Consider the following 17,699-nt stretch of genomic DNA (forward strand, 5'->3'; position numbering starts at 1 on the left):
GCAGTGATAAAATCAATTATCTCGCCCGAGGCTCTACTTTCGGAGTAACGGAGCTTTACGCCGACCACATTTCAAGTTCACTTCCGAATCCCTGACCTGGCGCTGACGCGCGGGGGTGAGTCGACCAACTTGCACCCCTTTTCGTATCTGACAAGTCTCGCCCCGAAGGTGTTGTAAACCCCCGAAAATTCCTCCCGAAAGACTGACTGACTGACGGGAGATGCTTTCACTGGTCGTAGCCGTCACACAAACACCAACGCAAAATCAAAACATCATCAACAAACAGTCAGCGACGGCGACGGAAGGAAGAAGGCAGCAGATTTTGTTTTCCCTTGACCTCACTCTCGTGTGCCGTCCCGCTCTTACGAGCCACTTGTCCTTGTCTCGCAGAGAGTGAATCAGTCTTTGTGTTTCTCGCTGGTAGCTGCAAATTTTCAAGAACACGGGGCCGGGAAGGTGTTTTCCGATTGCTGGTGGCACTGAGCTCGGGACGAAGTACGGGAAGCGGTGAATCTCCGGATGGGTAGCTGGCCGGAAACGGGGAGATAGTTGATTGAAAGTTTCGTCGGAAAGCAGCAGCAGCAGCAACGACGGGGCACCGCACACAACACACTCGCGTGCAAGGGCTTCTACGAATGACGGACTACTTGGATTTGACGTACGGTGGGATGGTGTTGCCAGAATGATGTAAGTTTTGAATGGAGTTTCAGATCTGAGTGGTGGAAATGACAGATCGTGTCGGTCGGTGTTCCATTAGATGAATCAGATTATGGTCGGCCTTATTTGCTTGAAAAAAGTTTAATCTTGATTCCTTATCAATCAATGGGGTTCTACTTGTTGTTGATGGACGTAGTAGTCAGTGAAACAAACCAAAACAATATAAGGCAGAAAAAAAACTGTCTGGCAACTCTGGAAGTCATCATTTATCCTCACACCAACACAGGCGTGCCAATTCATCTGTTTGGAATGATGACGATGACGATAATGATGGCAGTAGCGGTTGAAGGTGGATAGTTCAGTTGAGGTAGGCTAAAAAATATTTTCGAATCTTTTCAAATAATCTTTTAAAAAAAAAAAATGTTGGGTTTAGATAGGTAGCTTATTTTTTAGGATTAAATGAACTTTGACAAAATTACAGTTTCTACAAGGATATTTGCCATACATTTATTGATTCTGAAATCAAGCTTACATGTAAATGGTTTTTTTTAAATTGTCAAGCAAAAGGCTGTCAGTTTAGAAGCCGGTCATTGTTTCCAACCTTTTTACAGGTTTTGTTTGTTCTATAACTATTTTTGCTGGGTTGTTTTTTTAGCTTAGCATTTTTTTCGACAGACATCATATTTGAAGAAGAATATGGCTCAATCGAGTTGTTATATTGACGTGTTGTGATATAAAAATATAGAACTACAAAAAAAAAATCAAAAAATACAGAAAAAATACAAATTGCAAATTTGTTTTGCTGAAAATACCTTTCAATATGATTCATTAAAAAAACCTATCCTTTGTAAATATATTTTGTCTAAAAGCTAATAAAAGCGTATTTGATGAACCGTAACTAATCGAACAACATAATTCACAATGATAAACGACCGAGTAAACGTGGGTTGCTGTAGTACAACTCGCGTGCTCTCGTTACAGTAAGTTCATTTCTTACTAGGCGTTTTACTTTTCAAGAATTACCTTTCAATGATTGATGGTTTGTTGCTGTTCAATCGGACACGAATTATGCAATAAATGTTTAATTTAATCGCGCACTTGAGTTACCACGTTCGTGGCTATAAACAAACATCGATTTGACTTGGATATCTTTATTGCCTCCGGGCATGGATTTCCAATAAAAAAAAACTTACAATGTAATAAGTTTGAAGTCAGAATTTATCACCCAGGTCATAACCTGTTAACATTCAAATCCCAGGCAATTAAGCTGCACCAGCAACCAGTCCGTTTATCATTGCAAATGGGGCTTGCTTTTGTTTGACGAAGGCTGGCAACCCAGGTGGAAATCCGCAGATAAAATTGTGACCTCGCGACCCACACAGGTGGATGACATCCCTCAAGTCAGCCAGGTGTGCGTTGGTTCTACAAAGGCGTCAACGACTGCGACTTATCCAGAACACAAATAAGTTAAGGGGAAGTACACACACCCCTGCTTGGCAAGCAATCGCGAGTTACATGCTAATCCAGACTTACTTACGGTAAGAAAATGGGAAAACTTGTTTTACATTTTAATTCGTCTGAAGATGAGTCAATCGACTAATCGGGAAATCACACTGTGTGAATTCCGACTGCATTGCCTATTGGCAAATAAAGTTGCTAAATTAGTGTGAAGAGCTTAATAACAGCATAAGCCAAGAAAGGCGGGGATTTTTTTTTTCGTCTTCAACCCATGACGTGTGAACCGTGAAGAAGTTTGCCGCAAGTTAATTGATGTTTATTTTGTGGACATTAGTCAACTGGTGTCGTCTTTTGAGGTCAGGCAAAGGTAAAATATTGTTGTCCGTAATCTAGTTATTGCGGACGACGGAAAGAATTATCTTGATGCAATTATTCAATTTGGAGTTGTCTGATTTAGGTGATTCGTGACTTTTGTCAGTTAACGAGATTTCATTTCCTGTTTTAAATTTGATGATAGGAAGATCCATACACCCCTTTACGGAAACGTTATGAGATGAGCAGTTCTCTCAGATTTCGGTCATTCGGCACCATTTTTTGGTGCCTTCGGTATTCCCAAAGAAGCCTTTTTGCATAATTAGTTTGTCCATATAATTTTCCATACAGATTTGGCAGCTGTCCATACAAAAATGATGCATGAAAATTCAAAAATCTGTATCTTTTTTGAAGGAATTTTTTGATCGATTTGGTGTCTTCGGCAAAGTTGTAGAAAAAAAATGATACACGGTAAAAAAATTTTTGGTGATTTTTTATTTAGCGATTTATCACTAAAACTTGATTTGCTAGAAAACACCATTTTTTTATTTTTTTTATTTTTTGATATGTTTTAGAGGACATCAAATGCCAACTTTTCAGAAATTTCCAGGTTGTGCATCTTTGACAGAGTTATGAAGTTTTTTAACCAATACTGATTTTTTTCAAAAAAACGAAATATTGGTCGCAAATTTTTTTCAACTTAATTTTTCGATGTAAAATCAAATTTGCAATCAAAAAGTACTTTAGCGAAATGTTGTTAAAGTGCACCGTTTTCAAGTTAAAGCCATTTTTAGGTAACTTTTTTGAAAATAGTCGCAGTTTTTAATTTTTTTTAAATTAGTGCATTAGGGCAATATCTCAGCAACTAAGGGTCGTATCAACAAAATTCAAAAGTGCAAAATGTAGAGAATTTTCTCAGCATTTCAAAAATATTTTTTTCAAGAGTGGGCAAACATGTGCACTAATTTAAAAAAATGAAAAACTTCGACTATTTTCAAAAAAGTTACCTAAAAATGGCCTTAACTTGAAAACGGTGCACTCTATAAAATTTTCACTTGTTGATTGCAAATTTGATTTAACATCGAAAAATTAATTTGAAAAGCTTTTTGCGATCAATCTTTCGATTTTTCGGAAAAAAGATTTTTTTTCTCGTTCTGGATTTTTTTTTCAATGTTTGATGTACATAGGGGAGAGTGGGGAGACTTGATCCCCGGGGAGACTTGATCCCAATCCTGTATCTCGTCAGCATGTGGGTAAAACAATTAGCTTTGTTCTATAAAGTTGTGCGAAATTGACTAAAACTCATTGTAGAAAACAAAGAAAAAAATTAAAAAATGTTTAGATTGAGTTACACACATTTTTCTAAAAGTGCTGCAAAAAACTTCCAAGAGATCTTTTTCTTTGTTTTGATAAATAAGAAAGCAAAAATTGCTAAAAAATATTTTTTATACATGAATTGTTTGATAAACATATCAACTCCAAAACCCTTACGCATTTGACGTTAAATTTATCGTCATACTATTTTACAATCAATTGTTTAAAAAGTGCGTTTAGGAGACTTGATCCCTGCATTTTACAGTCACTGGAATCAGCCTCAAGACTGAATAATGGGCCGGGTTTTTCATACATAGTTTCCTTTAATATAGTTGTACATAACTTACTGGTTTGAACCATTTTTCAAGTTTTGTAAACAAAAATTACTAGCTTTTGTGTCAATTTTGGTCTAAAGAAATGTTTAAGTTTTAAATATTTTACATGCTAAACTTGTTATATTTTGAACACAAACGTACAGGTTTAATGTAAAATTGTGTAACATAGAAAATTAAAAGTTTGGATGAATAAGAAACATTTTGTAAGATTTCTTCGAAATGTTGAAAGGGGATCAAATTACCCCAACATTTTGAAAATGCCAGTTTAAAATTTTTTTAAAACGCTTGGCATGATTCGAAGAGTTTATCTGATGAAGTACCCTTATCAGCCAAACATAGTTGAATGTTTAAGCTTTCAATTCATGCAAAAAGATCATAGTTTTGTGAGAAATTGATAGAGTTATGTGCGATACAAAAAAAGGGGATCAAGTTTCCCCACTCTCCCCTACCTTAATACATACGAGAAATTGAAAAAAAATAATAAAAATGTTTTTTTTATGCAAATCACCAATTTTTTTTACCATGTATCATTTTTTCAGTGTAGTCCTTACCTTATCCATACCTACAACTTTCCCGAAGACACCAAATCGATCAAAAAATTTCTTCAAAATATACAGATTTTTAAATTTTCATATATCATTTTTGTATGGACAGTTGCCAAATTTGTATGGAAAAGTATATAGACAAACTAATAATGCAAAATGGCTTCTTTGGGCATACCGAAGGCACCAAAAAAGTTTAAAAGTGGCGTCTTTGATTAAATCAAATTTTGATATGCGGAAACAAACAACAATATTTTTTTGCTCTCTGTTTTTCGGGGAAATTTTAATGAGGGGAGGGACAAGAACTTGTAATAAAGTTTTCAAAAATGAGTGATATTTTTTCAGATTCTAACTTTTTTTTTTAACTTCAGAATATTCCTTATCAATATCTTACAACTTTTGCAAAGACACCATCTTTTAGAAAATTCCTTCTTAAAGTACTTTTTTTGTATGGATAGCTGTCAAAATTGTATGGAAGGTTGAATGAACAAACCAATTATTTGGTCATGGAAAAGGCCCCGGAAATTTATCGAGTTCAGAAATCTAACTAAGATGAGGCGTTAGGGTTATTTTTAAATGTTTTAGGGGTTTCTTTTTTGTAACTTTTTGGAGAGTTTCTTTTTGGAATTTTTCAAGGTTTTCTTTTGGAAATTTTTTGAGACTTCTTTGGGTTGAAGTTTGTAATCGGGAAAATGAAGTATTCCCCGACTCGCGTTTTGAGAGCAGTTGTCTAATCTATAACTTGAACGCATTTTTCTGATTACTAAAACAAAATATTAACAGGTTGAGTTTTCTAATTGCTGGGCCGTCACCTTAATATCTACTGCATTCCACAACCAGTCTCGCTTGCTTCCGATCTTATCAAACCTCCCCCCAAAACTGTCCTTCAGGCCTTCCGCCTACTATGCCACATATAGCACAGAGCCTACTGCGTCGTCGTTCGGCAACGCAAGTAGTGCGTAAAGGTGCAACCGGAACAGCCCCGGCTTTCAACGATCTTGTTGTTTTGACTTTTCGCTGCTCAAATCGCCTTGCCCGCTGGTCGTCGGCTGAATTTCTCAACATGTTCTACCTATATGTACCTACTGCTCAGGTGAGCTGAAAACAGTTCCGGCAAGGTTCAGTTTGTTTAATCAGCAAATTTCGATTCTTGCGTGCCTGCATCAATACCTCAATACCACCACTGATATCGATAGCATGGGCTAGTGGCAACCTGTCGATGACCTCCTCTGTTGATCGATGTTCAAATTTGAATTTGAAGTCCGAATCGCGAGAAGCTTCTTTTCCTTTTAGAACGCGATTTTCTGTATTGAAGTGTTCGGCAGACACACCTCCGTTTTCGCGAATTTTGCGATCGCTGAAGATCGGGTCCACCTCGGGTGATCATAGACTGATGATCAAGACATTAGAATTTTAAGGTAAGGACAATCTACTAGGCCTTTCAATTTCAACTTGACTCAATCGAGAGTCCTGAATGGATCTTTCAACAAAAATGACCAACACTTAAATTCGCCGTTGGGATCGATCACCGCTCTATGCTTGCGACGATCGCGTCGTCGATCCTCGTCGCCATTCTCGGGTTCGGCTCCAAGAACCAATAAAGTGTCTATAGCTGGCACGTTTCCTAGCCGTAACGAGTCAGTCGAGTTCCGTCCGTCGTGGGCTACACACGCAAGCCAGCTAGATCGGGGTTGTGTTTTCCCGCGAGATCGCGATCGCGCCAAGAAAAGTTTTTGGAAGAGTTCTGTACCTCGCTCAGTAAGGTAGCTGCTTGCTTGTTTGACCTGGGTGTTGTGACATTGCTGTGCTGTTTATTATTATTTTCGTTTTTTTTTCGCGAAAGGAATCAGGCTGGACCGGCATCAGCTGGTGCAATCCTGCAAGTCGCACATGTGCTCACCAGCTTGTTTACTCTCCGAGCTGCTTGAAGTGCGCGTTTGTTGATAATTTGTGCGCATTGCGCGAACTGTGCGATCTTGACACGCCTGCGATTGCGGTTGCATCTTTGGCTTTCTGTCTTCTTCGAGGAAGCTTCGAGATGAGGATCGAACGGATGCAGTTATTTTAACTTCGTTTTGATTGAGTTTTGTCGGTATTTTTTTTTGCGCTGCTGAAAAGTATCGTTTTTCTCGTTGTTTAGTAATTCATCGGCGAATTGGAGCTTTACCGAAAAGTGTGTGAAATTGATGGATCAAAGAGGTTGAGAGAGGAAAAAACAGTATCTGAAGGTCATTTTTTTTCGTTGGAACCAGTTGTGGGTGTAAGCAGTTGTGAAAAATTTAAAGTGACAGTATGAAAAAAATTAAAATCACATTACAACGCCGGAGACTTCAATTATGGCGATTTTGTTTTGAGCGACGAACTCTTGGGTTTTAGTTTTCTTAGGATAACATGAATGTAATCATGAATGTTTTGGAATTCATAATGATGATGGATGATTTGAAATACAGAAATTATACTTCAATAACAGATACGTGTTTTATATTTGATTAAAATATTTTCAATTATGAGTGCAGTCATCTAAAAAAATGTATGCATTACTCTGCGTTTATATTTTTTTCGCATTTTTTTTTTATTTTAACGATTGCAAACTCACTGTACTACTACTGCATTTTCCAACGACTTTTACATTTAGTTGTTAAAACTCAGGCTTGTATTTTAATTTTTATCTTCTTTAGTCATAGGCAAGGAACATAAACTTCCTAAAAATATTAGCAACAACCTTAATTTTTTAAAGAATTCTGTTATTTTTTACTCAAGACAAGCTGACATCCTTTATTCCCAAACATAGTCTTAAAATATTTTTTGGGTAAAATATTAAAAAAATAACATTTTTTGCATGTTTTGCATCATATCTTTTTGTGACAACATTTGAAAGTCTGAATATTTAGTTTAGACTCATAATATCGTCAAAACGTGGCTAAACTTGACTTAAAAATAGTACCGTAAACCGGGGTGCCTTTGATAGGATTTCAATTTGTTTTTGGAATATTTTCCAACAGGTTAGGTTTTTCTCAACAATATTATTTTTAAAACATGTACTGGGGTAGGCCACACAAAGTCCATGAGCAACTCTCTACGAAATCGGCCGATTTCGACCATTTTTATTTTTTGTATTTTTTTATTTGACTTAAACTTTGTGGGGGCCTTCCTAATCTAATCTAATCTAATCGAACACAAGCGCAGCCAGTCCGAAGAAAGCATCCGGGAAGAACTTATGGTTAGATTACGCCTCAAGTTCTTTCTTGTCATTATTAATGATTGCAGTACTTTCGAGAATCCCCGAAATGTATTACACTCACTAAAGCGGCCCGGCCTACTGCGTTGCATTAACCGCAAGAGACAGATTCTATGAACGGAACCCACATTTCATGGAATCATCAGGGGAAGAAGAAGAAGTGAGTGAATTTTCTGATCAATTTGGTGTCTTCGGCAAAGTTGTAGGTATTGTTGAGGACTTTTGAGAAAAAATAGGCACACCAAAAAAAATTTGCAGATTTTTTTATCAACTTTTTTTTCACTAAAACTCAATTTCCCAAAATACGTATTTTTGATTTACGAGATTTTTGTATGTTTTTAATGGACAATGCAACTTTTGAGCATAGAGAAACCTGGTAAAAAATTGCCGCCGAGTTATGAATTTTTGAAAAAAACAGTGATTTTTGGAAAAAATCGAAGTTTCATACAAAAACAAGTTTGACAATTTGCAATCGAAAAGTACTCTACAGATTTTTTGATAAAGGGCTCCTTTTTCAAGATATAGCCACCGAATTCATCGGCGAATTGGAGCTTTACCGAAAAGTGTGTGAAATTGATGGATCAAAGAGGTTGAGAGAGGAAAAAACAGTATCTGAAGGTCATTTTTTTTCGTTGGAACCAGTTGTGGGTGTAAGCAGTTGTGAAAAATTTAAAGTGACAGTATGAAAAAAATTAAAATCACATTACAACGCCGGAGACTTCAATTATGGCGATTTTGTTTTGAGCGTCGAACTCTTGAGTTTAAGTTTTCTTAGGATAACATGAATGTAATCATGAATGTTTTGGAATTCATAATGATGATGGATGATTTGAAATACAGAAATTATACTTCAATAACAGATACGTGTTTTATATTTGATTAAAATATTTTCAATTATGAGTGCAGTCATCTAAAAAAATGTATGCATTACTCTGCGTTTATATTTTTTTCGCATTTTTTTTTTATTTTAACGATTGCAAACTCACTGTACTACTACTGCATTTTCCAACGACTTTTACATTTAGTTGTTAAAACTCAGGCTTGTATTTTAATTTTTATCTTCTTTAGTCATAGGCAAGGAACATAAACTTCTTAAAAATATTAGCAACAACCTTAATTTTTTAAAGAATTCTGTTATTTTTTACTCAAGACAAGCTGACACCCTTTATTCCCAAACATAGTCTTAAAATATTTTTTGGTAAAATATTAAAAATAACATTTTTGCATGTTTTGCATCATATCTTTTGTGACAACATTTGAAAGTCTGCATATTTAGTTTAGAGTCTAGGCGTCAAAAGTGGCTAAACTTGTTCATTGAACCGAAAATCAGGACCCTTTGATAGGATTTCAATTTGTTTTAATATTTTCCAACAGGTTAGCTCAAATATTATTTAAAACATGTACTGGGGTACCACACAAAGTCCATGAGCAACTCTCTGAAATAGCCGATTTCGACCATTTTATTTTTGTATTTTTATTTGACAAACTTTGTGGGGCCTTCTAATCTAATATAATCTAATCGAACACAAGCGCAGCCAGTCCGAAAGCATCCGGGAAGAACTTATGGTTAATTACGCCTCAAGTTCTTTCTTATTATTGATTGCAGTACTTTGATTTGACTTGAACACTGTAAAGCGGCCCGGCCTATGCGTTGCATTAACCGCAAGAGACAGATTCTATGCGGAACCCACATTTCATGGAATCATCAGGGGAAGAAGAAGAAGTGAGTGAATTTTCTGATCAATTTGGTGTCTTCGGCAAAGTTGTAGGTATTGTTGAGGACTTTTGAGAAAAAATAGGCACACCAAAAAAAATTTGCAGATTTTTTTATCAACTTTTTTTTCACTAAAACTCAATTTCCCAAAATACGTATTTTTTGATTTACGAGATTTTTTGATATGTTTTAATGGACGAAAATCCGCAACTTTTGAGCCATAGAGAAACCTGGTAAAAAAAATTGCCGCCGAGTTATGAATTTTTGAAAAAAACAGTGATTTTTGGAAAAAATCGAAGTTTCATACAAAAACAAGTTTGACAATTTGCAATCGAAAAGTACTCTACAGATTTTTTGATAAAGGGCTCCTTTTTCAAGATATAGCCACCGAAAGTTTGATTTTAGCGAAATATTTGCAGTTTTTCGATTTTTAAAAATAGTGACCATAAGTGACCATTTCTAAAAAATTTTTTGAGTAGCTCAGAAAATTAGCTATAAAATTGTCTAAGAGACATTGAAGATTGGACCTCGGGTTGCTGAGATAGAGCCGCTTTAAGAAAAAAAAACACGAAAATTGAAGTTTTCAAAATCTCACCAAAAACACACCATTTTCTAATGACGATATCTCAGCAACTAATGGTCCGATTATCAATGTTAATACATGAAACATTCGTGAAATTTTCCGATCTTTTCGAAAAAAATATTTTGATCAAATATTTTTAAATCAAGACTAACATTTTAAAAGGGCCAAACATTGAATATTACGCCAAAATAATTAGACCCGTATTTTTTTGTTTGGTTATTAGGGTGACCTACATCGTGCTAGGGTGGTTTGAAAAATAGCAATTTTCGTCATTTTTCGCAAAAAACACTTTTTTCAATCATATCTCCGCGGCATTTCATCCGATTTTAGCTGTCTTAGACGCAAAAGAAAGGTGATTGGTTTGGCTATTTGAGAAAAATAGTAAGAAATTTAAAAAATCTAGCTTAACATTTGAAAAAGTCGTATGAAAACTTAAAATTGCGTTTTGACCGTGTCTGGACCAAACAGCCTATGTCTGAAAATATTTTTTTCGGATTCCTCGGAAAATTTCACATAACATATCAAAAAATTGGCGATGTCGAGCCGTACGTTTTCGAGACATGATTTTTTGAAAATAAAAACTGAGTTTTTCGACACGCCACGCGCAAAAAACAGGAAAATGACGAAATTGGCAAAAAATCAACTATTTTCACTAAAACTGCGATAACTTAGAAATTTCAGCGATGACCTATACATGTTAGGGTACCAAAATTTTTGTAATTCAAATACGCAACTTTTGGTACCCTAACATGTATAGGTCATCGCTGAAATTTTCAAGTTATCGCAGTTTTAGTGAAAAAAGTGTCGAAAAACTCACTTTTTATTTTAAAAAAATCATATCTCGGAAACGTAAACAAATTGATATTCATGACACTGTGTTTGGACAATCTTTTTCGTGCATGTCAAAATTAAGCATCCTAATTTTATTTTTGTATGTTGTTTGGTCTTCGATACCTGAAAAGAATATGAATTTAATAGTTAACAAAATTAGTATTGGTCAATGCCAATGCATCATTTCATGTGTAATAACTTTAACTGTCAACGTTGAAAACCAATTGTTTCATCTGTGAAAAACTCCGAAGAAAAAAGGACCTTGAAGTGATCATTAACCCGAGATTTTTTTCCACTTTCAATATAATATATTATCGAAGAAGCACAAAAAAGTCCAGCTGGAAATTGCACACGCACGTGTATTACGACGAGTTTCGTTTTTCAGCACTACACGGAGAAAAAGAGTTCCCAAAATCGTGAACAAGCGTTCATGAATTTGGGAACTACGAAAAAAGTGTTCAAATGCTTCGGGGTTCCCAATTTCATGAACGCGTGTTCACGATTTTGTGAACTCTTTTTTTCTCCGTGTAAGTGCCAAAACTAGCCTTTCCCTTGCGTCTGTAGTCAACAAAAACCAGTTGACAAGCAATTATGGCATAAATTTTGGCAATCCGGTTTGAACTATTCGCAGACAAGTTTTCAGCATTTGTTATGACCTCATTTCAGCTTATCTGGTTTAACCTTCAATTGTAGCGTAGACACACCCTTTCAGGAACTGCCGCTAACCTTTTATGAAACAATGATCCTGGGAAGCCTTCGCCGATTGTTGCAAATGTTCAATTGTTTAATCCACACGCGCACAATCGTTCCAAACCGTCATCTGGTCAATAAATCGATAAGACATAACCTTTTATTTCCCCCGCTCAAATGATCGAGAACTGCCTCGGGAGGTTGCGACTCGTGTAATCTGATCACCCAGGGGTTCTGCCAGGTTCTGCCGGATTGTTTGCATTCTGGCCGATCAATTATCCCTTCACCAGGATTCTGCAGCAAGAGTGATATTTTAATAATCCCAGCGAATAAATTATTATTTGCCTTTAAGTCTTTCTCCACGCCCTGCTAGCCCCAGCGATTACAATGACGCGATTAGGGTGACAGGCCGGGACGTCAAAAACGCGCCATAATGGCGCTTGCTATAAACGATTTGACTGTTCGCGCCGAATTCGACCATTATGGCGAAGAAATTGGTTTGCTTGACAGAGAGCGCGAGGTGGTCACCCTAGTGGTCATGAACGGCCGCAAAGAACCAGTTGGGCGCTCAAGATCGCCGGGGCCGGTGTGCACGCTTATGCAGATCAGCTGGCGGAGGTATTAAGCTTTGGTCGTATGGGAAAAAAAAATGCTTTCGAGAGTGTAAATGGTGGGTCGTTTTGGCGTGGCCGAACGAGGCATTTATGGCTAGAACAACTGCACGGTGGCCATGACATTGGTGTGGTTCTGCAGAAAATGCATTTGTTTGCACAAAACTGTTAGTGATTAAGTTTTTATTTTCATAATTTCGATAGAAAAAAAAAAACGATAATTCATCATTTTTCTTTTTATATTGTATGATCCCTGAAATTTTCAGGATTTGATTTCCATAGTGGACCAATAAATTTAAATTATGGAATTGAAACGTCCAGGAAGAAAACAACGAGTAATAATTTGCATGAAATTTGAATTTAAAATATCCATACTGCTAACATTGTTGCAATAGAGAACTATATTAGTCGAGGATTCAGTACTTTTTATATCAGATCACTTAAATGTCATTCTACATTGAGGTATGGCAACTCTCATTCGCAAACTGTCAAATTAAAAAACTTCGAATTAAGGGACCATAAGTGTTTCCACTAAAATAAATCATTTTAAAAATAGTTCAACATTTCTTTTCCGTTTAAAAACTTTATCTTTGTTCCGGGCAATGACTCAGATTATATCTTTTCATTCATTCTAGAACAAATTGAAGCTATTTTTCAATTATTTTTATCCCATTCATCACTCCCTCTTTCAGCAAGTGTGAAAAAGAAAATTACAGTTTCGAAATAATTGGGCTTTTAAATGGAGTTAATTGCAATTTTCGCGTTAAAACACATGAGAACCAAAAAAAGACCGATATCGAATGACTGTTTCTTTCCGGTCGTCTCAGACAATAAAGATGAGCAAAAGCTACCATAAAAAAAAAAAAAACAATTTCCACTGAGCAATTCTCTGAGATTTCGGTCATTCGATTTTTTTTGTATTTTTTAATCCGGGTGAAACTTTTTTGGTGCCTTCGGTATGCCCAAAGAAGCCATTTTGCATCATTAGTTTGTCCATATAATTTTCCATACAAAGTTGGCAGCTGTCCATACAAAAATGATGTATGAAAATTCAAAAATCTGTATCTTTTGAAGGAATTTTTGATCGATTTGGTGTCTTCGTAAAGTTGTAGGTATGGATATGGACTACACTGAAAAAAATGATACACGTAAAAAATTTTGGTGATTTTTATTTAGCTTTTGACACAAAAACTTGATTTGCAAAAAAACACTATTTTTAATTTTTTATTTTGATATGTTTTAGGACATAAAATGCCAACTTTTCAGAAATTTCAGAATGGGCAAAATCTTTGACCGAGTTATGAATTTTTGAATCAATACAGATTTTTCAAAAATCGAAATATTGGTCGCAAAAAATTTTCCAACTTCATTTTCGATGTAAAATCAATTTGCAATCAAAAAGTACTTTAGTGAAATTTTGATAAAGTGCACCGTTTTCAAGTTATAACCATTTTAGGTAACTTTTGAAAATAGTCGCAGTTTTCATTTTTAAATTAGTGCCCATATTTGCCCACTTTTGAAAAAATATTTTTGAATAGCTGAGAAAATTCTCTATATTTTGCTTTATTGAACTTTGTTGATACGACCCATAGTTGCTGAATATTGCCATGCAAGGTTAAAAACAGGAAAATTGATGTTTTCTAAGTCTTACCTAAACAACCCACATTTTCTAATGTCGATATCTCAGCAACTATAAATCCGATTCACAATTTAAAACATGAACATTCGTAAAATTTTCCGTCTCTTCGAAAAATATTTTCAAAATTTAAATCCAAGACTAACATTTCAAATGGGTTGTAATATTGAATGTTTGGCCCGTTTGAAATGTTAGTCTTGATTTTAAATTTTTAAAAATATTTTTTCGAAAGATCAGAAAATTTCACGAATGTTCATACTAACATTGTGAATCAGACACTATATTGCTGAGATATCGACATTGAAATAATTGAAGGTTATTTAAAACCAAGACAGAAAACATCAATTTCCTGTTTTGCTGCTTTGCATGGCAACATCAGCAAAGTTCAATAAAAGCAAAATATGAAAATTTTTCAGTTATTCAAAATATTTTTTCAAAAGTGAACTGGGCAATTTAAAAATGAAAACTGCGATATTCAAAAGACCAAAATGGTTATAACGAAACGGTGCACTTCATAAAATGCACGATTACAAGTCGACACATCGAAAAATGATGTTGAAATTTTGCGAACAATATTTCGATTTTTGAAAAAATCATTTTCAAAATTCATAACTCGGTCAATTTGCCCGATGAAAAGTTGGCATTTTATGTCCTCAAATAAAAATTAAATTTTTGCAAATCAATTTTGTGTCAAGCAAATAAAATCACCAAATTTTACCGATATTTTCAGTGTGATTGCCGGGCTGCAAATCGATCAAAAATTCATGGAATGAAGATTCAATTTTCACATATCATTTTGTGGACAACTAAAGAGTATATGGTTTTCTAATGATGCAAAATGAGCATATCAAAGATTCCTGGTCGTCTCAACGATAAATTAAGCAAAAAAGACCGATTCCGTAGAGAACTGCTCCACTGTCATTGTCGGGATTCCAGTGGATTTACGCATTTTATGGTAAAAAAGCTCACATTTCAATCGTCATCTTCCACCTTTATTCTCTCCGTCAGGCAGTCAGTCAGTAGGCTGTGCCTGTTTGGAGGTAAATAAAAATGCTTCAACGCGTCAATAATTGGTTTCGATACGCCCGAAGTTCGCACGCCGTGGCGGTTTCACTTTATGAATGAGAATAATGGAACCAAATCTCCCTCAGAATGTGAACATCAATCGTGGATCTTCAATCGGAAGGGTAAATTGACCTCTTGATATCAAATGATATCGAATTCGCTAAGCATTGATGTCGCCATTATGGCACCGTCGATTGACAGTTCACTGCCATTATGGCTAATCGCGTTTCAATCATCCGGTGTCGAAATTGAGCGATTTTTAAACGAGCTATTTGTTGAAAAATTAAAGAAACACATTTCAGCGCGCAAACACACACGCCGCATTGTGGCAGTATGTTTTTGATTTTCAATGTCATTGATCGCCGGGGAAAACCCCGCTCGATCCGATCCGATCGCAGCAAGCCAAGAGAGTAGACTTGAACGTGGCGACGAACGCCACGGCCAACCGAGATGGCCCTGGCAAGGCAACGAGGCGTGCTCGGAGCGGGCATTTCGTTTGTTTTGATTGAAATTTATAACACTTTTTTGATTTATGATTTTTTATGCTTATCAGAAATTTTTGACGTTTCAAGGGTTTTGTTTGGGTGGTTTGTGGTCACAGATCGTAATTATCAAGACGGCGAAGTTGGGTAAATTTTCAGTGTACTCCTGTAGCTACTTTCAAAATACTGACTTCACAAACTCCGTTTCCTTGAACATTACCATATCTGTTGAAAATTCCAAAAATTTTTTTGCCTGGGATAACCCCAAGGATAAGTTATTTTTAAGTTTTACCCAAATAAAACGAACAAAAAATATGCAAATTTCGCCCAATCAGGGTCTTTATTCACCGAAAAAAAAAAAAACAGTTTCTCTTTCATATATCGCGCGCGCTCAACTTCCTCAGCCAATTTGCCATTTCTTTATCAAGTTCGCGTTCGTTTCTTCCTTTTGCGACTAATTAGCAGCCGGTTTAAAAAGCGTTTGTTACGGTTGAGCGATCCGGTTATGACAACTCTATTAGTTCTATGAACTCTTTGAACTTTAACTGAGCACTTTGGCACTAATTGCTGCGCTTTTATTGTCCAACAGAACTTCAAGCAATGATCCTACGAAGCGCATGGCTTCTGGTGACCACGCTGGCCATGGGCTTGGCCAGCCCACAGCAGTTGTCACAATCCTTTGGAGGGCAGACCTTCGGCAAACAGCTCAAGTCCGTCACGCAGTGGAACTCGCTGGACTTTGTGTTCAACTCGCCGCAGGAACGGCAGGAAGCGTTGACCGCTGGGCGGTTCATTCCGGAGAACTGCATCCCGCTGGACATGGACGTTGACTACAACAGTAGTGAGTGGGGTCTTGGGGTCCCGGTGCGGGTCGTAGTAATGAAGAGTTGCTTTTTGATTTCCAGATGCCATACGATCGCGTGTGTTTGTCACGGTACCGCGATTTATCGAGGGCATTCCGGCGACGCTGGGCATCATTTCGACCCAGCAGGGCGCTACGGGACCGTTGATCGAGCCCTACCCGAACGCAGCTATTCAAGCGAATCCGGAGGACCCTCGCTGCGAAGGGATCGTGTCGGTGTTCAGGACCATGGTGAGTGATCGTGGGTTAAACGAAGTTTGAAGAAGATCATAACGATTTTGCTTTCAGATCGACGAGTGCAACCGGCTGTGGATCGTGGACACCGGTAAGATCGGCGATCGCCGGATCTGTCTGCCGAAGATTGTAGCGTTTGACCTTCGAACCGATCAGATCATCCATCAGTACCAGATCCCGGCTAGTCAGCTCGTTTGCGACGTGTCGCTGCTTGTGAGTATTCTCGTGGACGTCCGCGATCCCCCTCCGCTAGGAACCTGTTCGAACACGATGGCCTACATCGCGGACGTGACCGGCGCTGGACTGATTGTGTACGACATGTCGCGTGGAAAATCCTGGCGCGTAACCAACAAGTTGATGAACCCCAACCCGGACTACGGAACGTTCACGATCGCCAACGAGAGCTTTGACCTGATGGACGGCATGATCAGTATGGCGCTAAGTCCGAAACTCCCCGCAGACATCCGAACGTCCGACTTTACCTTCAACTCGGCTTACGGCACCGCCAAACCGAACAAATCGCCCGTCTTGAACGATCGTCTGCTGTTCTTCCACGCGCTCGCATCGGTCGCGGAGAATGCCGTCCGCACTTCAGTCCTCCACAACGATACCATGTGGGAGGAGGACGTAGGTGCCAATCCACGCGCGTTCCGCGTCATCGGTCGTCGGAACTCGCAGAGCGCACCGGAAGCGATGGACAGCAATGGCAACCTGTACTTTGGGCTGCTCAACCAGATGGCGATCGGGTGCTGGGACTCGACGACCAACTACAACCCGAGCAACATCCGGATCGTGTCGCAGAATCTGGACACGCTGCAGTTCCCGAGCGGCGTCAAGATCGTCCGAAACCGGAAGGGCGTCGAGGAGCTGTGGGTGATGACGTGTCGCTTCCAGAAAATCATGACCGGAACGTTAAACATGAACGAAACGAACTTCCGCGTGCAGGCGATCCAGGTGCCGGAACTGTTGGGCGGATCGCGCAGCTGTCGAAACTGAGGGGTTTTCTGAGTGTGAAGGTGAGAGTGTGCCTGTGCGTGTGCTTGAGGACATTTAGACATAAGTTTGAAAGTGTGGTGCAAAATACATCGTAAGACTATTGTGAGTGCGTCGTTGATCAGTTCTTCGAAAGCCTTTG

The 17,699-nt window shown here is 37.6% G+C and overlaps 1 protein-coding gene across 2 annotated transcripts; it reads left to right on the forward strand.

Annotated features, from left to right (window-relative positions):
* The first annotated feature begins 563 nt into the window (after positions 1 to 563).
* On the forward strand, positions 564 to 17,666 carry LOC6040940 (major royal jelly protein 1). Of its 2 annotated transcripts, none has more exons than XM_038250746.1 (4): positions 564 to 687; positions 16,058 to 16,309; positions 16,374 to 16,561; positions 16,619 to 17,666. In XM_038250746.1, the coding sequence occupies exons 2-4, from the start codon at positions 16,069 to 16,071 to the stop codon at positions 17,558 to 17,560; spliced, it is 1,371 nt and encodes a 456-aa protein (XP_038106674.1). In that variant the 5' UTR covers positions 564 to 687; positions 16,058 to 16,068; the 3' UTR covers positions 17,561 to 17,666. The 2 variants fall into 2 exon arrangements, with proteins under 2 accessions (XP_038106674.1, XP_001850268.2); XM_001850216.2 differs by lacking the exon at positions 564 to 687 and adding an exon at positions 6,236 to 6,381.
* The last annotated feature ends 33 nt before the right edge of the window (positions 17,667 to 17,699 follow it).

The sequence above is a fragment of the Culex quinquefasciatus genome, chromosome 1, assembly GCF_015732765.1.
Source record: "Culex quinquefasciatus strain JHB chromosome 1, VPISU_Cqui_1.0_pri_paternal, whole genome shotgun sequence".
Taxonomy (NCBI): domain Eukaryota; kingdom Metazoa; phylum Arthropoda; class Insecta; order Diptera; family Culicidae; genus Culex; species Culex quinquefasciatus.

Coding starts and splice junctions, on each gene's coding strand:
- LOC6040940 (XM_038250746.1), top strand. CDS start 16,069: ATGATCCTACGAAGCGCATGGCTTCTGGTGACCACGCTGGCCATGGGC. Junction 16,310..16,373: donor GGACGTTGACTACAACAGTA/GTGAGTGGGGTC, acceptor TTTGATTTCCAG/ATGCCATACGATCGCGTGTG. Junction 16,562..16,618: donor TGTCGGTGTTCAGGACCATG/GTGAGTGATCGT, acceptor TTTTGCTTTCAG/ATCGACGAGTGCAACCGGCT.